Source organism: Cyrtonyx montezumae, unplaced genomic scaffold (assembly GCF_038088225.1).
Source record: "Cyrtonyx montezumae isolate F1298 unplaced genomic scaffold, pur_monq_1.0 scaffold_14, whole genome shotgun sequence".
Lineage (NCBI taxonomy): Eukaryota > Metazoa > Chordata > Aves > Galliformes > Odontophoridae > Cyrtonyx > Cyrtonyx montezumae.
Window position 1 is genome coordinate 5,561,520 of NW_027071870.1, and position 18,288 is coordinate 5,579,807.

At 39.4% G+C, this 18,288-nt stretch overlaps 1 protein-coding gene across 1 annotated transcript; it reads right to left on the reverse strand.

Annotated features, from left to right (window-relative positions):
* Window positions 1-1,735: 1,735 nt before the first annotated feature.
* ST8SIA6 (ST8 alpha-N-acetyl-neuraminide alpha-2,8-sialyltransferase 6) lies at window positions 1,736-16,524 on the reverse strand. Its single transcript, XM_065731571.1, has 5 exons — window positions 16,381-16,524; window positions 12,517-12,629; window positions 10,149-10,241; window positions 6,644-7,116; window positions 1,736-2,194 (listed from the first exon to the last, which is right to left on the reverse strand). The coding sequence occupies exons 1-4, from the start codon at window positions 16,447-16,449 to the stop codon at window positions 6,648-6,650; spliced, it is 744 nt and encodes a 247-aa protein (XP_065587643.1). The 5' UTR covers window positions 16,450-16,524; the 3' UTR covers window positions 1,736-2,194; window positions 6,644-6,647.
* Between the last annotated feature and the right edge of the window lie 1,764 nt (window positions 16,525-18,288).

An 18,288-nucleotide genomic window follows, 5' to 3' on the forward strand; every position in this document is an offset into this window, starting at 1 on the left:
CCACTTTTCACAGCTTAGTTACACTCAGGTACAGTCTACATAAGTCATTTATGGCATAGAAGAGCTCTTTTTGGAGTAAATTTGTCTTCTATGTGTAACTGGGGTCTTGCAGCAGGCAATCATCCACCACACCAAGAACATGGAAGCGAGGCCTTACAGCAGCTAGCTCTGTAAGTGGCAGATGCCCGTGCCCAGAAACTGGCACAAATTCTACTGCTAGAGAGGACAAAACATGGACATGCAGAACTGGAACCAGAACAGCCTCAGTGAATCAAGCCCTTGTGTTCGCCTCTTCCAGCCACCAGCTGGTAAGGCAGCTGTGCCTATCACCTCAATTATGACATCTTTGCTTCTCTTAAAAGCCCTACTGATATTCAATGGTCCACTTGTGTATCCGTGGTGTCATTCAACACCCCAAAGCACTATCTATTTTTTAAAAACCTCGTTTTGCAAAAAAAAAAAAAGAATTCGTTGCTGATGTATGTAGCTGAGTTTAGGGCCACTTTTGGGTAGGAGTAGTGAGATTGTGATATCATCTTGGAAAGGGATCAAAATGCTGAACATTTCTCAGCTAAGAGACCTGCAACAATAATGACAGATTCATACATTTTTAGGATTATTTATGTGATTATAAAACTGCTGCAAGTTAAGCTGTCAAATACTACAGCAATATAGAAATGCTCTTAGAAGATATCAGTTTAAAAGTATATTTTATAAGGTTCAATACATTTAAGTAGGTTTTTTGGTGGGTTTTTTTTCTTTGCAGAAATAATCCTCAATGAGTGGAATACTGAACACTCTGTAAACTATCAGTTGATTGGGGATTTAGTGCTACTGTAGTAAGATGAGTTTTAGTAGAGAAAAACCTGATGGTATCTGACTAAAAGGATAGGAAGGACATTCTATCATCGAATTGATCATTCCAGTGGACTCAAAAAAAGCCTCTTGCAACAGAAACTGGTTACTACAATTCTTCTTCCTGCAGTAAAAAAATATAAGCAGTATAATACTAGCAGCCACAGCTAGTGCCTGTACAAGTGCCTGTAGCTCCCACTAACAATAATGTGATTCTTTATTTCACTTGTGCTTGTTGCAGAATGTTGCTCTGCTGGACCGTATGGAAACCTGAAGCACCAGAACTGCATGGGGTTTTAATTAGGAGACTGTAGTTTTCTTTCTCATATGCCCCAGTACAGGAGAATAAGTTTGGGATTGGCTCTGAAAGAAAGCTAATCTAATAACACTCAATGCAGATTCTTTATCTGTAGTCACAGACAGAATGGTGTTATGCTAGGTAAAAAAGAAACAAAAAAAATACTAGGGCTGGTATAGATCATTTTTTTCTAGTGAACAGTCCATCTCGTATGTCAGCACAGATACGGACCTGGGATTGCAGGAATGTGTGCAAAGTCATGCCTACCAGGACTTCAGGGGATGCAGCATGAAACGTAGTTGATTGTCCTCATTTAGAGCTGAACTGGACCTTAGACAGGAATACAAGCAAGAAGAGGGGTTTAAAAATAATTATAGAGCTCTGGTTCCTCAAACACTTCTTCACAAAATTAACATAATTCACAGGAGCGATTTCATTACATCCACAGCATTACTCACAGGTTACAAAATTAAAGCATGTGAACTACTTGACTACCTCTAACCTGAGGAATTCTTCATTTGTGCACCCTGGGACAAACTAAGAATGACTTAGTTCTGAATTAATTACTCCATTGTTGCTCTTATCATCACCTTTCTCACGCAGACAAACACTAGTGTTTACATGACTGAGTTCTTAATTGAAAGCATTCATTACCAACTTGGGCAGCTACTGTACAGTGACTATTGTCCATGTTCTATGATACTGATTGAACCAGAGACCTTACATCAAAATAATTTAATAGTACTTTAAGAAGAAAAACGTTATGAATGTCATATATTGCCACCATCCTGAGATTGTGCTTTGCTACAATTAAAACCACAGTCAGAAGTTTCAGAATTTACACATAAATGTTACTTTGTATTAAAAAGAATACTCAAGATTCAGAAACGTAGCAGTCAACGTGTGAAAAATCCCTTCCTTTTCTCCTCAAATGTAAAATCTATTGTAATAACGCAGTTTAATGCTCACAGAATCACATCAGATCAAATCCAACATTGAGTTGCTAAGATATACACAAATTGTCTCCTTTGGATCATCACCCTGGAATTAAAACAATAAAATATGTTACTGATATTATTAGTACAGTAGGAAAACCACTTTTTATATTAAAAACCAGCCAACAGCTTATTCTTCCACGGATGTATTTCACCTTCTGCATGTGTTTTTTCAGCTTTATTACAACCTAGAGGTTGCTGACACTTATTACCTGGGCTCACGAAAGTCTCCTGGCTAAGCTGGGCTGCCAGTGCTCAATCTAGCTCCAACATCTGCTCTTCCTAAAGGAGGAATGCTTCTTTTCAGCACCCCACCTGCACTACCCCCTGCAGCCTTCTAAACTGAACAGGGCTGGGCACAACCACGTCCACTGCTAATCTGAACACGGGTGACTTTTAAATTATATTATCTTAATCATATTTTGAAACAGCTAGACAATGAAATTATTCTGTTTCTTCCACAGGCTGCTGCTGTAAAACAAAATAGAGCCATCTTAAATCTGTACAGATATATATACATGTTTCCATTTGATTTAACATCTAATGCAAACTCTAAGCTGATTTAATCTGGGTTTTTTTTTGTGTGTGGTTTGTTTTTTGTTTTTTTTTAATCCAGTAGGGTTTAAATAAACAGAAGCAACTTATCTCCACTTGTTTTGTTACTGACAATATTCTTAATGCACTTAGCTCAATGGCTGAACACATGAGCAAAGTGCATACTTTAAAACTACGTGGCCCGGGTACAAATGCAAAAGACCTTTCTTTTAATGCTGCACACATGTAATAATTTGATGCTGGATAATATTTGGGGAGGCTGCAATTTAGCTGCCTGGCAGGAATCCAGATGTGCCCTTATTTTCAAAATGTGATATTTTTCTCATTAGAAGTAAATTGTGATGTATCTCACGTGTCTCCATGAGACACTGCAAGGATAAAAGAATTCCAGTAGAATTTAAGCTCATGTTGGCATCCTACAGTTATAAATAGGATATTTATAACAATTATATTTATAAATAGAATATTTATAACAGTATTTATAACTAATTTGCATTTCCAGAAACTTTTAATATTAAGAAAACACTACATGCTGTCAGGGTGGCACAACCCAGCTACGTCTGATGAGAAGAGGATCACGAGTCAGGAGGCAGGCAGACACCTGCTTTGCATGATGCTGCTCTGGAAGGCTGCATGGCTGCCCTCTCTGTCACAGATAGATGGCTTTTCTTCATCTGCTTGCAATTGAAAGCCCAGACCCAGCTGTTACTTTCCAGGTAACACACACTTGCATTCAACCAAGGTTCAGCTGCCCCTACTCTCTAGCCACCAGCACTTCCCTGCTCAGCCTCTCCTCCTGCAGTGCCTTCTGCTCAGACGATTGAGCACTATTCCCTGCCCCGGGCTCAAAGAGTTTCAGTTCCATTCTTATTCACCACGGTTTTTTTTTCTGCTGACTGACTCCTCTGAGCAGCTGCTTAACGCTGCTGTGCTGTATGTCAAAGCAACACATACTCATCTTCCCCACTGTCTCTTTCCAGCAAGCAGAAAACCTGATGGCTTCTTGGTCAGATATTGTCTGCATTTTAACCAGACTTCTGGGCCATCAAATTTTTGCCAGTCTGATTAATTTATCATCTGACATTTTTTCTAATCAGATTTTTCTCTCTATTTTTAAACAGGATTTCAGGCCATTTCCCCTCCCTGAGCCCATGTTTACTTGAAGCTAATGACATGCCTTTCAGGCTTATCAGGTTAAAGCAATGAACAAACGAGACTCCTTCCTTCAGCTGCAGGGCCATAGCAAAAATGATTCTGTAATTTAATACAGAATAATAAAGATCATTATTTTAATTACATTTTGAGATTTTGCTGATGTCCCAATTCCCATCTTACAATCTGTGATAGGTATGCATCTACTTTAGTGAAGACATGCGTTTCTGCTGAGCACAGCCTTAACAGCACAGCAGTGGATATTAAAGCTGATGGAGTTTCCCACATCGTTCTGAACCAGTTCTAAACAACTCTCACACCTGACAGTCCTTTGTATCCAACAAGCAAAGTACACCTCTGCAATGGCAAGAATGGCAAGCAATACTGCAGAAGCTGTTTGCTGGGATGCAGGTATGCTCTCCCTGTGGTGTTCCAGCACCTGCTACCTGTTTACAATGCAGGTGCTTGCAGCACAGCACTTCTTATTCATTTACTTCTAATTTACAGCAGCAGACTTGTGCTCCAGTAACGCATGAGGGAAATTCTGCCTGAGACTTCTGTGGACACCCAGTGATATAAGGAAGCTTCAGCTACCCACTAACAGGGAAGAGTGGGGAGCAAGAGTAACATTAAAGACAAATTGAAAAGAGAAATGAGATTGTTCAATTTTTAGAAAAAGTCATCTTCTTCAAAATGTACTCATTATAGGATTTCAATTATCTCTTATATTTGATAATAGTAGCAGAATGATAGCTCACACTGAAAGCATTTAATTTCTTTTTATTAAAGGACTAACTTTTCTCTTTGTAAATAGAAGTGATTAGCACAGTGGAGAAAAATCTCACAACGTATCTTTCTGGTTGCTTTTTCCTTTACAGCTCATTTTGTAAATTTGACCACAACAGTCATTTTCTGTCTGCAAAGCATGGACAGCATTTAATTAACCCATACAGATGCTTAAACATTTTTGTGGCTTCTATCTGCTTCTCCGGATGAAAAATTCATGAGGAGCTGCTTTTTATTTTCCTATTTGGTGTAGTTACTACAATTAAAATTACATGGAATGTCTCCAGTGATTTATACTGCTGAAAGAATAAATACAATGGAAACTGCAGGATATAAGCAGCTTGGCCATGAAGAAAAATACATTATGTATTTCTTAACCTTTCCAATATGCTGCAACCTTTTACAAGCAAAAAAGCTTACCTTAGCCACATGAAACCGTACACACATACACCTTCTTTTAAATAATCTCCTACCATGGACTACAGCCAAGAGCAGACTCACCAGACAGGATGGAAGGGTCTCAGAAACTATTCTATTTTATGCTAATAATACTTGAAAGCAGTTTATTTTTCTATTTCTTCAAAGAAACTTACACCATAAAAGGTTGTGCCTCTTTGGTATTGGCAATCAGCTGGTTTAAAACTTAGCAGGCCCTGACTACAAACCATCTGCAGATGTATCTTTGACAGCATGTCTTCTAAATAGCATCAAAAGGTACTTTCAAATATATTTCATGACTGAGCCATTAAAAAAAAAAGCCTTTAGCTTTCAAACTTTCTGGTTTGAGCAAGCTGATGCTATTTTAACTTATTTAAATAGAAATAAAGTAGTAAGATTACATCAGTCCAATTAAAGTCCACTGCATGTGGTGGTTCTGCTGTACAGTTCACTTACTGTTATATTAACTTGAACCCTCTGGGAAAACAGTTGAAAAGCAAATCTGATGACAGTATTCTGAGCTGGGAAATTTCTGAGTTAGCATAGAAAATGAGGAAGTACAAGCACAGAAACAAGCTACCCAGGGCAGTGATCATGGCTCCAGGCCTGCTGGAGTTCAAGAAGCTTTTGGACAATGCTCCTAGATGTTGGGTTTGAATTTTTGGTGGCCCTGCATGGAGTCAGTAGTGGGACTCAGTGACACCTGTGCATCCTTTCCGTCCCTTTCCTTGAGACATTCTATGTACATTCTGTGCTCTAAGTATCTATACAAATAGGGAAAATCAAGATTGAAAACACGCAGACAAATATTTTCCAAGTCATCTGTAATCTCTATGTGGTAAAATGGTCTAAGGTCAGGGGCCAGACTGTTTGCTGTGTTTCTTTAAGGCAATGCACAAAAGGCAGAGGACCAAGAGGGATGGAACAGTTTGAAAGAACAGAGGGTATGACACTTCATCCTGTATTTGTAACTCCCAGATTCTGAGCTGCCTTGAGGAAAAATGCTCAGCAAGATCTGCTGCAGTGTATGGCAGCTTCTTCACTGCTGTCCACAAGCTGCTCTTCAGCCCAGGGCTGAGACAGCACACTGCTCTAAACATACATTTTCCTAATAAGAGGGAATAAGTGTGCATACATGCTAGTTCTACACAGGGCCAACCTAACTTTACCCGCTGTATATACCTGGAAATACTATGTCAGGATTAGTTGTCTTCTCTTCTAGATTACAGTGCGTGACTGCCTTAAATAAAGTAGTTCACAAAGGAGGTTGGTACAAACCAAACATAGTTTGGTGGAAACATCTGAGATGAGGAGACACTAGTGACAGACTGTGAATTGCAGTGATAATGCGTGTTCAGCTATTCTCCCATCTAAAGTTCACATTTAGAAAGCATTTCTCACTGCAGTACACTATCTATCCTATCTTTCTGTTTTTTTATGAACACAGCATTTGTCGATTTTAAGGTAGAAACATTTCCTTAAGTACAAACGTGTTTGCAAAACCAGTTTTGCTTTGACACACAACTTAAATAAAGACATTGTATGTCATAGGAATGTGACCTACCTTTTTAGTCTGATTCACATTTACCAAACTGCAACTTCAAAATGCCTTTGCCATGAAGCTGAAGGATCTGGTTGTATTCTTTGGGCATTGCATGGAAACCTGGTTTGGGCAACTGATTGTCATAATAGTGGTGGCTGATTGGTATCTTCTCTGTTGATTTTGAGAAAGGCCAGAAGCCATAAAGCTTCACATTCTCACACAGCTCAATAGCAGCACTAGTGATCATAAAACCAGATGACAACCGGTAGGCTTTCACACCCTTAGTTCTCCAAAACTGGGCCAGACTTTTCAAATAGGTGGGGTGAAAAAATATTGCCCTTTGGGTTGCTTTGAACTCTTGCAGAGTGTGATAGACTTTAAAAGAAGTAGCTGTGTTGCTTCTGAAGGAAAATGCTGGCAATAAAAGGAAAGCATCTCCATAGACTGCAACATTCTCCACAAATTCTGTCTTCTTTTCGTTTAGTTTGTTGTATCTGCCAAGAACAATATTTTAGGAAAAGAGTGAATGGAATACACAGTGAAGTAAAGAGATTACAGACCAAGACACACTTGCATACAGGAGTTAAAACTCTTCTGTATCAGTTCAGTCTGTGCACACTGAGAATTGATACTATCTTTTACATCTTATCACATGTGATGTAAGAAAAATCTGGCTCTTCTGTATAAGAACACATTTCATATGATTGATTCGGCAACACAGGAGTTACTGGAGAAGAAAAATTCACTCTAATGAGACTAGGAGCTGTTTTCAGAATTGGTTGATTCAGAAAATTTTGAAAAAGAATTCAAAAAAACCCCCAAACCATTATACATCCTCTGCTTAAGAATACTTCCCTAATGGTATGTGCTGCGTGTATCTGTGACAAGTGTTTCTTCCATCAACATGTATACAATAACCCCTCTTCTAACCCTGGTGTCTGCCTTGTGCGGAAATACTGTTATGCACATGAGCAGTCTTGAAGCACTAAAGATGAGAGGGTGCTAAAGTTTTGCAGGGCTTTAGTTGCTTTTGACATGCTTTTAAAACAGCTGAAATATAGGTGGGTCTACTTATCTCCTTTGACAACAATGGGAACAATGGTGCTGTAATTTCACAGATGAAGATTTATACTCAGTTGGCTTGGTTCCCCAGCAGTCAGCAAAGAGACATTTTTTCTCACCACTGAATAATGCAGTGCTCCCAAATACTGAACTTTACAGAATGATACAAGACACAAGGGTGCCTCTCAATTAATTTACTTTATAGATCTTAGTTGTCGGAATCAACTGAACATAAGGCACTTGCAATCCCTTTGGGTTTCAAAACGCTGAGTCCTCTTTTTTTGGCAGCTGCCCATGTGAGCAGTGCACTTTCACCTTTTACTGCCTACCAGAGACCGCTGTCCATAAATGACTGTACTTCCAGAAAATGGAAAAACTGTTTTCTTTTCCCTTTGCAACTTGAGTACGTTCAAACTCTCTTCTCATGCAGAACTTCAACACAGAGGACAGCAGCTACTGCTATGTCCACTCAAAACTCTCACTGTAGTTAACAGTCGCCTCTTGCACAATTGAAGTCATGCAAAGACAGATACAACTAGTCTCAGTGTGAAGGGGCTTAAACTTACAGCTTCTGCTTCTCAGAAAAATCCCATTACCAGCAGGCTCTGAAACAGAATGAATGAGATACTCTCAGGCCCTCCTGCTCAACCTAGTCCCCTGTGCACCAAAGAGCCATGTAGTGAAAGCAAGCAAGAGTCCTGAGCTTATTGCTCAGGGTGAACTTGTGGCCACTTTTCCCAGAATTATTTTTGTTTCTACTCAGTGTAATACATATAAAAAGCTTTCAGGACAGAACTGAGTTGTCTGTACTTCCTTCTTAGCTAGAAGCCTAAACGTTCTTTCCCTTTAAGTGCTGCTGCTATAAGGTGTGGTGTAGCCCAGCTTCATTAGGACACACAAGAACTGTGCTTGTTTTCTGTAAGAGAGTCTGTTAAATTATGGCTTGCCTGGGCCACACCATGGGAAGAGAAATTGTCTTGGGCCAATGTTTTGGTTGTTGCTGAGCAAGGAGTGCACATCCAGGGCCAGGCCTGTTTGCTCTGCATGGAAGAGATGATGCCATGATGGCCCAGGGCGTGGGGCAGGCAGCAGGACAGGCTGGGCTGGACTGCATGCAGTCTGGGGGCCAAGGGTTGGACGTGCCTGGAGTTCAAGAGGTAACATCAAACTAACTCAGTATTGAAACACAGAAATCGAAGTGAATTAAGTAATGACAGGACTTCTAGATGAGAAAACAAAGTTAGCTCTGCTAACTGCAGCTTGCTTCCTTGTCCTCTCCTCCTTCAAAAGCTTTAATAGTCTTCCATGAATATTTAAACAATCTTTTTTCTTTTTCCAAATCCTAAAGGCCTTCCATAATCTCATGTCACCCTCACACAGGCTTAACTCCTATTTCCCTCACTGTAAGTCCTACTAACTTCAAGGTGGCTTAACTTGGCTAAAAAAAATGAGTGTACATGTGGCAGGGAACTATGATCAAGGTCAGGGAAATGATGCACTAGGTCAGCAGTCACCGGACCAAGTTATCTTTTTTCAGATTTTAGTGCACCCCCACTAACATCAATGGGCTAAATCTATTTTGGGGCAAGCTATAATTCATCTTCATTTAAGTTAAAAAGGGCTGGGTAGCCACCAAAGCAGTTAACACTGCAAAAATTCAGGTTATATCCTGAAACAATAGCAAATGCCTATTATCTATGCTTACTGTACCTTTCCTTCTGCCTTCTAAGAAGGGAAGAAAAGAAAAAAGTTTTGCCTGATGTTTATTTGACAAATACTGATAACAAGACAATGGGACACAGTAAGATCAGTAAGCAGTAAATAACATGCCACAGCAGTCCTTTTCAAAGATAAGCTGCAGCTCCAGACTGCTGAAGATGTCTGAAGATGTCAGATTAGTCAGCCAAGCCTTATTAGATTTTCTTTTCATCAAGGAAGTAAAACACTACTGAGAAAAATGAAGTGACCAACGTGGATTGAGAAAACAGACTGCAGAAGTTGGGTGTCCATTTAGGAAATATCCTTCATCAGAACAGCTCTTTAGCATGTTAACTAGGAAAATGTGTTTACAGTCATACTGATAGAGCTGGACACACATTTCCAAGCTTTCCTGATTTATTATTGTAATTCCTTTCTTACGTTGGGGTGTCATAAAGGTCATGGAAGGAAAGGAAACAGCTTGGGCTTGCAATCATCAGTTTTACTCGGTCATAAAGTTTAGACTGGTGCCAGCCAAGTAACTTGCTAATCTGGGTACTGCTGACACCTTTATGCTACAAAAAGGCCAAGCTTAATAGATTTCCATTTAGAATGGTACATATTTTACAAGGGAACTAAAGCTCATTAATGAAGTAATCAGTATGCACTGCTCTCTGTGTTGGTATCTCAATGGATTTTTAACAGTCTAAATCACGTCAAGCAATTATACAACACTGCACAGAAACTGAATTTCAGTATTACTTACTTCTGAGCTATGATACTTGGATTAACAGTCACAAGGTTTGTTTTATTGCCGACATCTTTGCTAATGCTTCCCATTGTTGGAGGGAGGTTACACCTGAAATTGAGAAACGTTTCTTTAAGCAGATGCTTCACAGTATTTATTTGCAAATTCCTCTCTTGTGCAATGACACTTTTATGTCAGCACCCGGGGATCCCTAAGTACTTTACAAATATTAAACAAGGCTTACAGCACTAGCACTCTGGTAAATAAATAAATAAATAAATAAAATTATAATCTACTGTGCAGATGGTTAAAATAGGGCATAGAGAGCTCATTTTCATAAACCATCTCACAAATCACAAGCACAGTTAAAATCCTGTAAAGAGACAGTCTATGAATGACCTATGTCAGCTGAATGAAAATATTCCACCTTTTGCCTAAATAATGCATTTAATCTGCAAAGTTTTTTCTTATTTTCTGTCTAAAACGACTGATTGGTACCAATCCCTCAGTTGGCACAGCAATGCTGATAGTTGTTTCATAGGCAATATGAAGTTCATGAGGCAATAGCAGATCTTACCCAACTGCAGAAAGAGTGGTTTTGGTTATAAGGTAAAGGAGGTATTCTTTTTGAAATCACACATTTAGGTTTAGCATGTTAGTATACAGAATCCTCACTTGTATTAAGATTAGTCATCTAATTGGAAAGGTTTTTTTAAATTATTTGAAAAGCCCATATATTACTCAAAGACAGGAAAGGAAACAAAGTCAACAAGACCATGTGATTGGTCATCACTGAGAGAAGTACTTTGATTAGTGTTTCCTTTCAGAAACAACAATTTCTCACTTGCACTGAAAGAGTGGCCATTATTTTGCTCTGAATTTGTCTATTTTTCTCCACATTCTATTGAGGGAGATGAAGAAACAGGATGAGGCTCTGAACAACCCGATCTCAACATAGATGTCATAGAATGGCTTGAGTTGGAAGGGACCTTAAATATCATCCAGTTCCAACTCCCCTGATGAGGCTGACCAAGGCCCCATCCAGGCTGGCCTTGAGTGCCTCTAGGGATAGGGCATCCACAACTCTAGGCAGCTGTGCCAGTACCTAAGCACCCTCTGAATAAAAAAATTCCACATATCTACAACAAATCTCGTCTCTTTTAGTTTAAAGCTATTTCCCCTTGTCCTATCACTATCAGACCATGTAAAAAGGAGATCTCCCCCCTCAATTTCCAGATGACCTCAATGACATGTCTCCAGAGCCTTCTCCAAGCTAAACAAGCCCAGCTCCCTCAACCCTTCTCCAAAGGAGAGGCACTCCAGCCTTCTGATCATCTTCATAGCCTTGTCTAGACCAACTCCAACAGCTCCACGTCTTTCTTGTGTTAGGGACTCCAAGCCTGGAGGCAGTACTTCAGATTGGGCCTCACAAGGGCAGAGTAAAGGAGAACAATCCCCTCCCTCTCTCCCTTTTGGCCACCCCTCTTATGATGCAGCCCTGGATTCAGTTGGCCTTCTGAGCTGCCAGCACACACTGCTGGCTCACATCAAGCTTTACATCCACCATAACCCGCAAGTCTTTCTCTGCAGGGCTGCTCTTAATGAGTTATTCTCCCAGTCTGAATGCAAATCTAGGACTGACTTGGCCCAAGTGCAACACCCTGCGCTTGGTGTTGTTGAACCTCATTAGGTCCCCACCCTGGGCCCACTCTACAAGCCTTTCCTGGTTCCTCTGGATGGTATCCCTTCCTTCTGTTGTGTCAACTGTACCGCCCAGCTTGGTGTTATCAAACCTACTGAGAGTGCACCTACTGGGTGTTGATCATACCTGTTCATTGCAAGGCAGTTGGACTAGATGATGTCTAAAGGTCACAGATCCCTTCCAATTCAATTCTATGACGAATTACTTAAATAAATCTGATGCTCACAGAAGTAAGACAAATACTGGGACAGTTAAGTAACTGCATTAGTGACACAACTGTGACAAGGTAAACCCACTGGCAAAAGTAAACATAGTATTTAATAACAGACTTGTTTTTATTTCAGAGGTTTTTTTTTTTTTTTTAACTCTTCTCCTTTAAAAAATAAAAATAAAAAATAAAAAGGTTCCTCTCCTTAAGGGTGTTAATTGAAAAGAAATATCACCTTCTCAGATAATCAAGTTTCACACTACTGGCAAGGTATCCTTGTAATTTTGAATTATATATGTATCCACAAAATCCCTTCTTTACTAAGGAAGCAGAGCCCTTGAATCTATAAAGCTGAAGGATTACCCTTTGAGAGGTAGATCTCTCCTCATTGCTACAAACTGGCATTGGCATGCTTCCAAGCCTGCCAAGCTTGTAGAAATGTCCAACAGCCTTCAGAGAGATGAAGTGGCTCTTACCTAAACACGAAGTCAGAACGATCGATTTCAGCGCCACAGCTGGAATTTTTCAGAATGCCTCCATTTCCAACCACTGCACAGTTCTTGAAGGGATAAACTGAAAGGGGAGAGGACTGCAAACAAATAAAAAGACATGGTGTATATTTAATAAAATTTTCAATTGTTTCTTTAGGTCTCCAGTCATTTGTCCTTGCAGCTTTAATCTCATAAATCCCAGTGAAAGCATTCGCCATTTAGCAGACAGCATTGCCAGACACAAACGGCCAAAAGGCAAAAATAGTCACCAACAGACTGAAAACCACTACTTTTGCTTTCAGTATTTTGATGGTGTAAGTATCAGACCATTAAAACGGGATGAATATAATTTAAATTTGTGTAATGAAAAAAAAAAAACAACAACAAACCAACTACTACTGGATTGAATCTTTGAAAAGCTGAGGAACTAGCTCTTACTGAAGATAGCTTAAATTCTCCCATTTTCCTTTACACTGAAACAGACTGGGAATTACCACATAGTCATCAATTATGTCAACTAATAGAAAGTAGCCTTGAAAATGCTTATTAGTTTGTCATCACTCAATTATATTTGAGGTAGAATGATGAATTTACTGGAACCTGAAGGTGCTGCAATGGATAAGCATGTGCCCTGGCTTAATTCATAGTGAATCTGACTGCTAAGTGAAGCAGTTGCTGTTTCTGGCTGTTCATCCTCTCGATTTCTCTTCTTGTTATAGGTTGCTGTCTTGCCCTGGGGAAGCTGAATGAGGCCTAAGTGCATCCACTTGTGAAAGAGTACAGATCACAACTTAGCAAATTAATGTAAAGTGTTGATTATTTCAGTTTATATTAATTTAGTTGGTTATTATCTCAGGCTCTCTGAAACATCTCATATATATCGTTCAGTCCCTTCTACTACAGGAGCACAGTCATTCAACAGAGAAGGCCAACAACAGGGCTACTTCAACTGCAGAAACTGAATCTGTGCGTAAAAGTGAGTCAAAACTTTCTTACACAAAACACTATCCCTTCTCATAATCTCATCAACTTCCTCAAAGAAAAGCAAAGGGGAACTGTTATCAACAAGGTAAAAAGGGTAGGGAAAATGGTGGATGTCATGTTGCCTGGCAACATATCATTAAATATAGCAAAAATACCTTGTTTAATTCTGAAAAGACAGTAGGATAACACACAGGCCAGAGAACTGTAGCTAGCCTAGCAAACATACATTAAAAAATCCTATACTTTTATCTTTCATTAAGAACCAGTCACCTCCTCCATTTCTTTAGTGATTCACAGCAGGATAAGAAAGCACTAGGCTCATCACACAAATCAGGATTGGATAGCACATCCTGCCTTTGAATTCCCAGAACAGTTTCTCCACTGCTCAGACATGGGCCCATAGGGAGGAGGAGAGATTTCCTCTGTATTGTTGAAGTAGGGGAGCCACTTCATCCATCACTGTTTTTTTCATTATCTTTCCAGAACATTGCTGTAAGTGTCCTGGCATATGATGATGGTGTGCTCCATACAAATTTCAGCCACATACTGCCAGCACCTGACATCATCTGGACCTTGGGATAACTGATAATTGTCTAGGTCAATACTATACACCATCTCCAGCACAGATAATTCCATCAGGTACTAAATATGTTTCTCCAAAATGGTGCATTTGCCTGGGAAATGTACCATGTCTTCCTTAAGGCATAGACTTAAGTTTCTTTTCCAAATGCTTTGTTTATAACCCCTAGAAAGGGATCACAGCTGCCTGGCTTTTATGCTCACTAAGACCAGGCTACTGACCCCATTATTTCAGCACTGGAGCAGCCAGGTTGCCTGGATAATGTCTGAGATCTTTTTGCATATCTCGCAGTTCACTCATAGTTAGGGCTCAGACTGTTACTGTCTCCTTTATGAATGCTGATTATTTCTCTCCCTGTCCTTACAACAGCCCTGCTTCGACTTCTTCCATACTTCCTTTAGTAGGGGTTTCTTTCCTTACTAAACAAGTTGACTTTTGCAGCCATATTTGTGACGTTTATATAGGGGCAACTGAAAGTGGCACAGGTTGGTTCTCTAGTTGAACTACAAGACCTGTCACATGGGATGGAGCAATAGCTGGACCTATTGCACTGCCATCAAATCCAGAGACCTCTTTCCCTTTGGGGTGTAGTAAAGTGTTGAATACATCTCAGTAAGAATGGACCAGGACCTAGCACACTGCGGTGATTTTTGTCTCTCTAGGGTTGCCAAGGCAATGGCATACCTCTTCCAAAGTTTTCAGGATTCTGCAGTTGTTTGGAGGTGAAATCCCAAAACACTGAGGGTGTCCATTGCTTTAGGTACCCATATCAACCCACACTCCCTGCCACTCATAACTATCCAGCCTTGGGGCAGACCTCTAGGGGTCTAAACTATTCATAATTTGTTGTTTAACCTTAAACAAAACCTGAAACACATTAAGTAGGCATAGCATTAGGAGCATACTGATCTGAACATTGCCACTTGCCTCCACCATAGCCGGGCTCCCTGAGGAGACCAAGTAAAGAGTGAAATTATTAATAGTTTCCAATATATGGTTTCCAAAGTATGAAGATTACTGAAATATCAAATACAAATATCAGATTAATTTTCCAACCAGTGTTACAGAAAAATTATAACCTCAGTCCAGCCCCCAGGGATGGCAAACAGTGGAACAGGGATCATATACAGCAAGTGATATGGTTCCATGAAAAAACTCTGACGCATCTCCAAAAATAATAAAAAAAAATGACATTGTGACCAGCAGCTATTAAATTACTGTAACATTTGCTGCAATTCTTGTTTTAACAAGCTCTCATTAGTTCTCTTGTCATCTCAACCCTTCGAGACTCACACTGGTTGCCAAAAGGACTGTTGAAATTTAATCCAGCCAGTAGCTCAACACCACTTAGTCATTCATTCACCCCTTCCCAGGTAGGATAAGGAGAGGAATAGTAGCAAAATAAAACTTGGAGGTTGAGATAAAAAACTATTCAGAAAAACAGAAAAAGAAAGCAAAAAGAAAAATGCAACAATAACTAAACATACAATTAGCCACCAACCAATGTTCTGCTACCAACACAAGGTCTCACCACCTGCCAACCCACACACAACCACCCCCCAAGCCAACTCTGCACCCGTGCTATGGAATAAGCACAGGCCTAATTCTAAGCACCTGTTCTGGCTCTGTCTCACTACAGAGACTGCACCATAAGGGCCATAGCTCTTCCCCACTGTGCGGCCCAGCTCAGCCCTGGCTGTATTCTTATTTACTCAGAAACAGTCAAAGCATCAGTGCAATATTAACAATCTCAGCTGAAACCAGGACACCTTTGTCTTGTCTCTAGATATTATACCTCTACTAAAAGACCCTAGCTACAAAATCGAATTCCTTTGCTCAGTCTGTGTTTCTGGCTGCAAAAGCTTCATCTCACCAACAGATTTATCCCCAACACAGCCTCCACAAGTGACAAGCCTTAGCCTTCAGGAGAAATGGCATGGGAATACAAGGAATATGAAACACAGCTCAAAACCGAAATGTATTTTAAAATGAGAATTAAAAAAAGCACAACCTTTCTCAATTCTTCAGCCCTGAATTCAGCTGACTGCCAAGACAGGCAGCAGCTTGGGTTCCATAGTAACTCTACCTACAACCAGATCTACGATGTCCTGTTCATGCCTATACCACTGCAAAGGAAAGCTAAAAAGAAGTCACACGACATGAAAGAGGAAGTGCATACGGGGTGAAGGGGCTCTTCTAGAGAAATAAAAGTAAGCAGCTCTATTACTATTCCAAAGTATACGTGGTACTGCAATTATAATAACAGGCAAGGATACAGTTCTTACCACAGGCAGCATTCTAAAAATGTCTTCTGTAATGAGGATGGTCTTCTTGCTGTCTACTTCATAACTCATGTTACTTCCCAGTGGGGTGTTGTTTTGAGAAGTGATAAAATTTTGAACTGCATTACAGCATGAAGTTAATTCTGACCTGAAAAAAAATAAACCAAACCTGCTCAAAGTCAGGCAAATAAATAGAGATGAGGTGGTAGAGAGCTAGACGGATGAAAATCAGTTCTAACTAACTAAGCACCAAAGGTCTGTATGAGCCCTCAATAGGAATGTCATTTCCCTTGACTTGCTTCGTAAAGCAAGCCCAATTTCACAGCAAATATTTGGAAACTACTCAATTCAAGAGAACCTTCTCTTGAATGACAATTATTCAAAGCTGTAATTCCTGTAAGCTAAGTGTATTTCACAACACGGTTTTTAACATCATTTGAATAAAGGACAAAGTATTTCAAGAAATAAATGTCTGTAGATTACTAATACCAGAGAAAATCTTTATTTTTCCAACAGATGTTCAGGTGTCATCTAGCTTGGGTATTTGCAGTCATCAGCTCATATGAGCTGTTTACTGAAGACAACAAAGATAGTGAAACTTCGTAGTGAGGAGATTTTCATGACAGTTCAAAAGAACCTACAAAATACCTGGAATTATACCAGCAGCATTTAAAGGATTCAGTCACAAACAGTGAGGGGATATTTTATCTATGCTTACTTATGCAATCTTTTATAGTGGGCAAGCAACTACCTGGCAGTACTGCACCAGGGGCTCTAGAACAATGCGTTTCTCCAGGCTTTTGACAATGCAAGTCAATAGCATCAAAGTGCAACAGGACATATTAAGACTTATTCCAATCTTTTAGAAAAGAGTGATTAAATATATCTGAAACAGAATGTGATGAAGGGATATGCTACACTGACAAGCCCTTGAACTCTTCATAAATGAAGTATGTAACATACATCTAAGACAATAAAATACAAGGTTGAACCTGAAACCAAGGCTGAATACCCAAAAACTGTAATAGATTTTTCAAACAAAACATTTTGAAAGAGTCAACCATAAAAACATAACAAAATCTGATCCAAAATTAGTTTTCCTTTACAGGAATTCTTCAGTCTTTTAGGAAAGTATAATGTCAGCAAAGCAATTAAAAGATTAATCCATTTCTCCACACTGTCACGGATTCCCATCTCTTGACCAAGCCTTTTTATTTTCTGAAATGGAAATAAGTTTCTGTTTTTACATACGGTCTACTAAACATACAGCAAATGTATTCTTAAATCACACCATAATCTCAGAGCTCTGTGTTTTTTTCATGTATACTGGAACGGAAGATTTCAAAGAGTACAGCAGAGTTATCGATCTGTTTAGTGTTAGGAAAGCTATTGATTATGCGGTGGTGTGAGCTTATGTAAGCATAAATTGACCTTGCAGGGTATTTCATTCGTGTTTCGGCCATGTTTTGTTAAGCAATACTGTTACATATGTTTGTGCAACATACTAAAAATTGTTCCTTTCAAGTAAGAGTGGGATCTAATAATCTGCAAGAATGTTTTACATGCTTTTCAGAAGTGATATTAAAGCAGAAAAAGTGTAATAGAGTTTGAGTGAAATAAAAAGCAGGAGGATAAATTACAGGACTAGGAAAATGGGTTGATTTCAACTATTTCTTTCAAGATCTAGAGTTGAGTTTTGGTTTGTGTTTTTTTTTAATAAACATTTACAAATGTTTTGGTAGAACTGAAACATTGTGCTGCCTAAATTGTGATGCAACATCTGGATTTTTAAAGCCACATTCTATATCTAGGAGTTTCCCTTTCTCTTCATTTTCACATGCAAGTAGGGTTTGTCAGAAATTGTTTTCCTGTAAGGAAGAAGGGCAGAGCCCACAGCTATCACAGTATGAG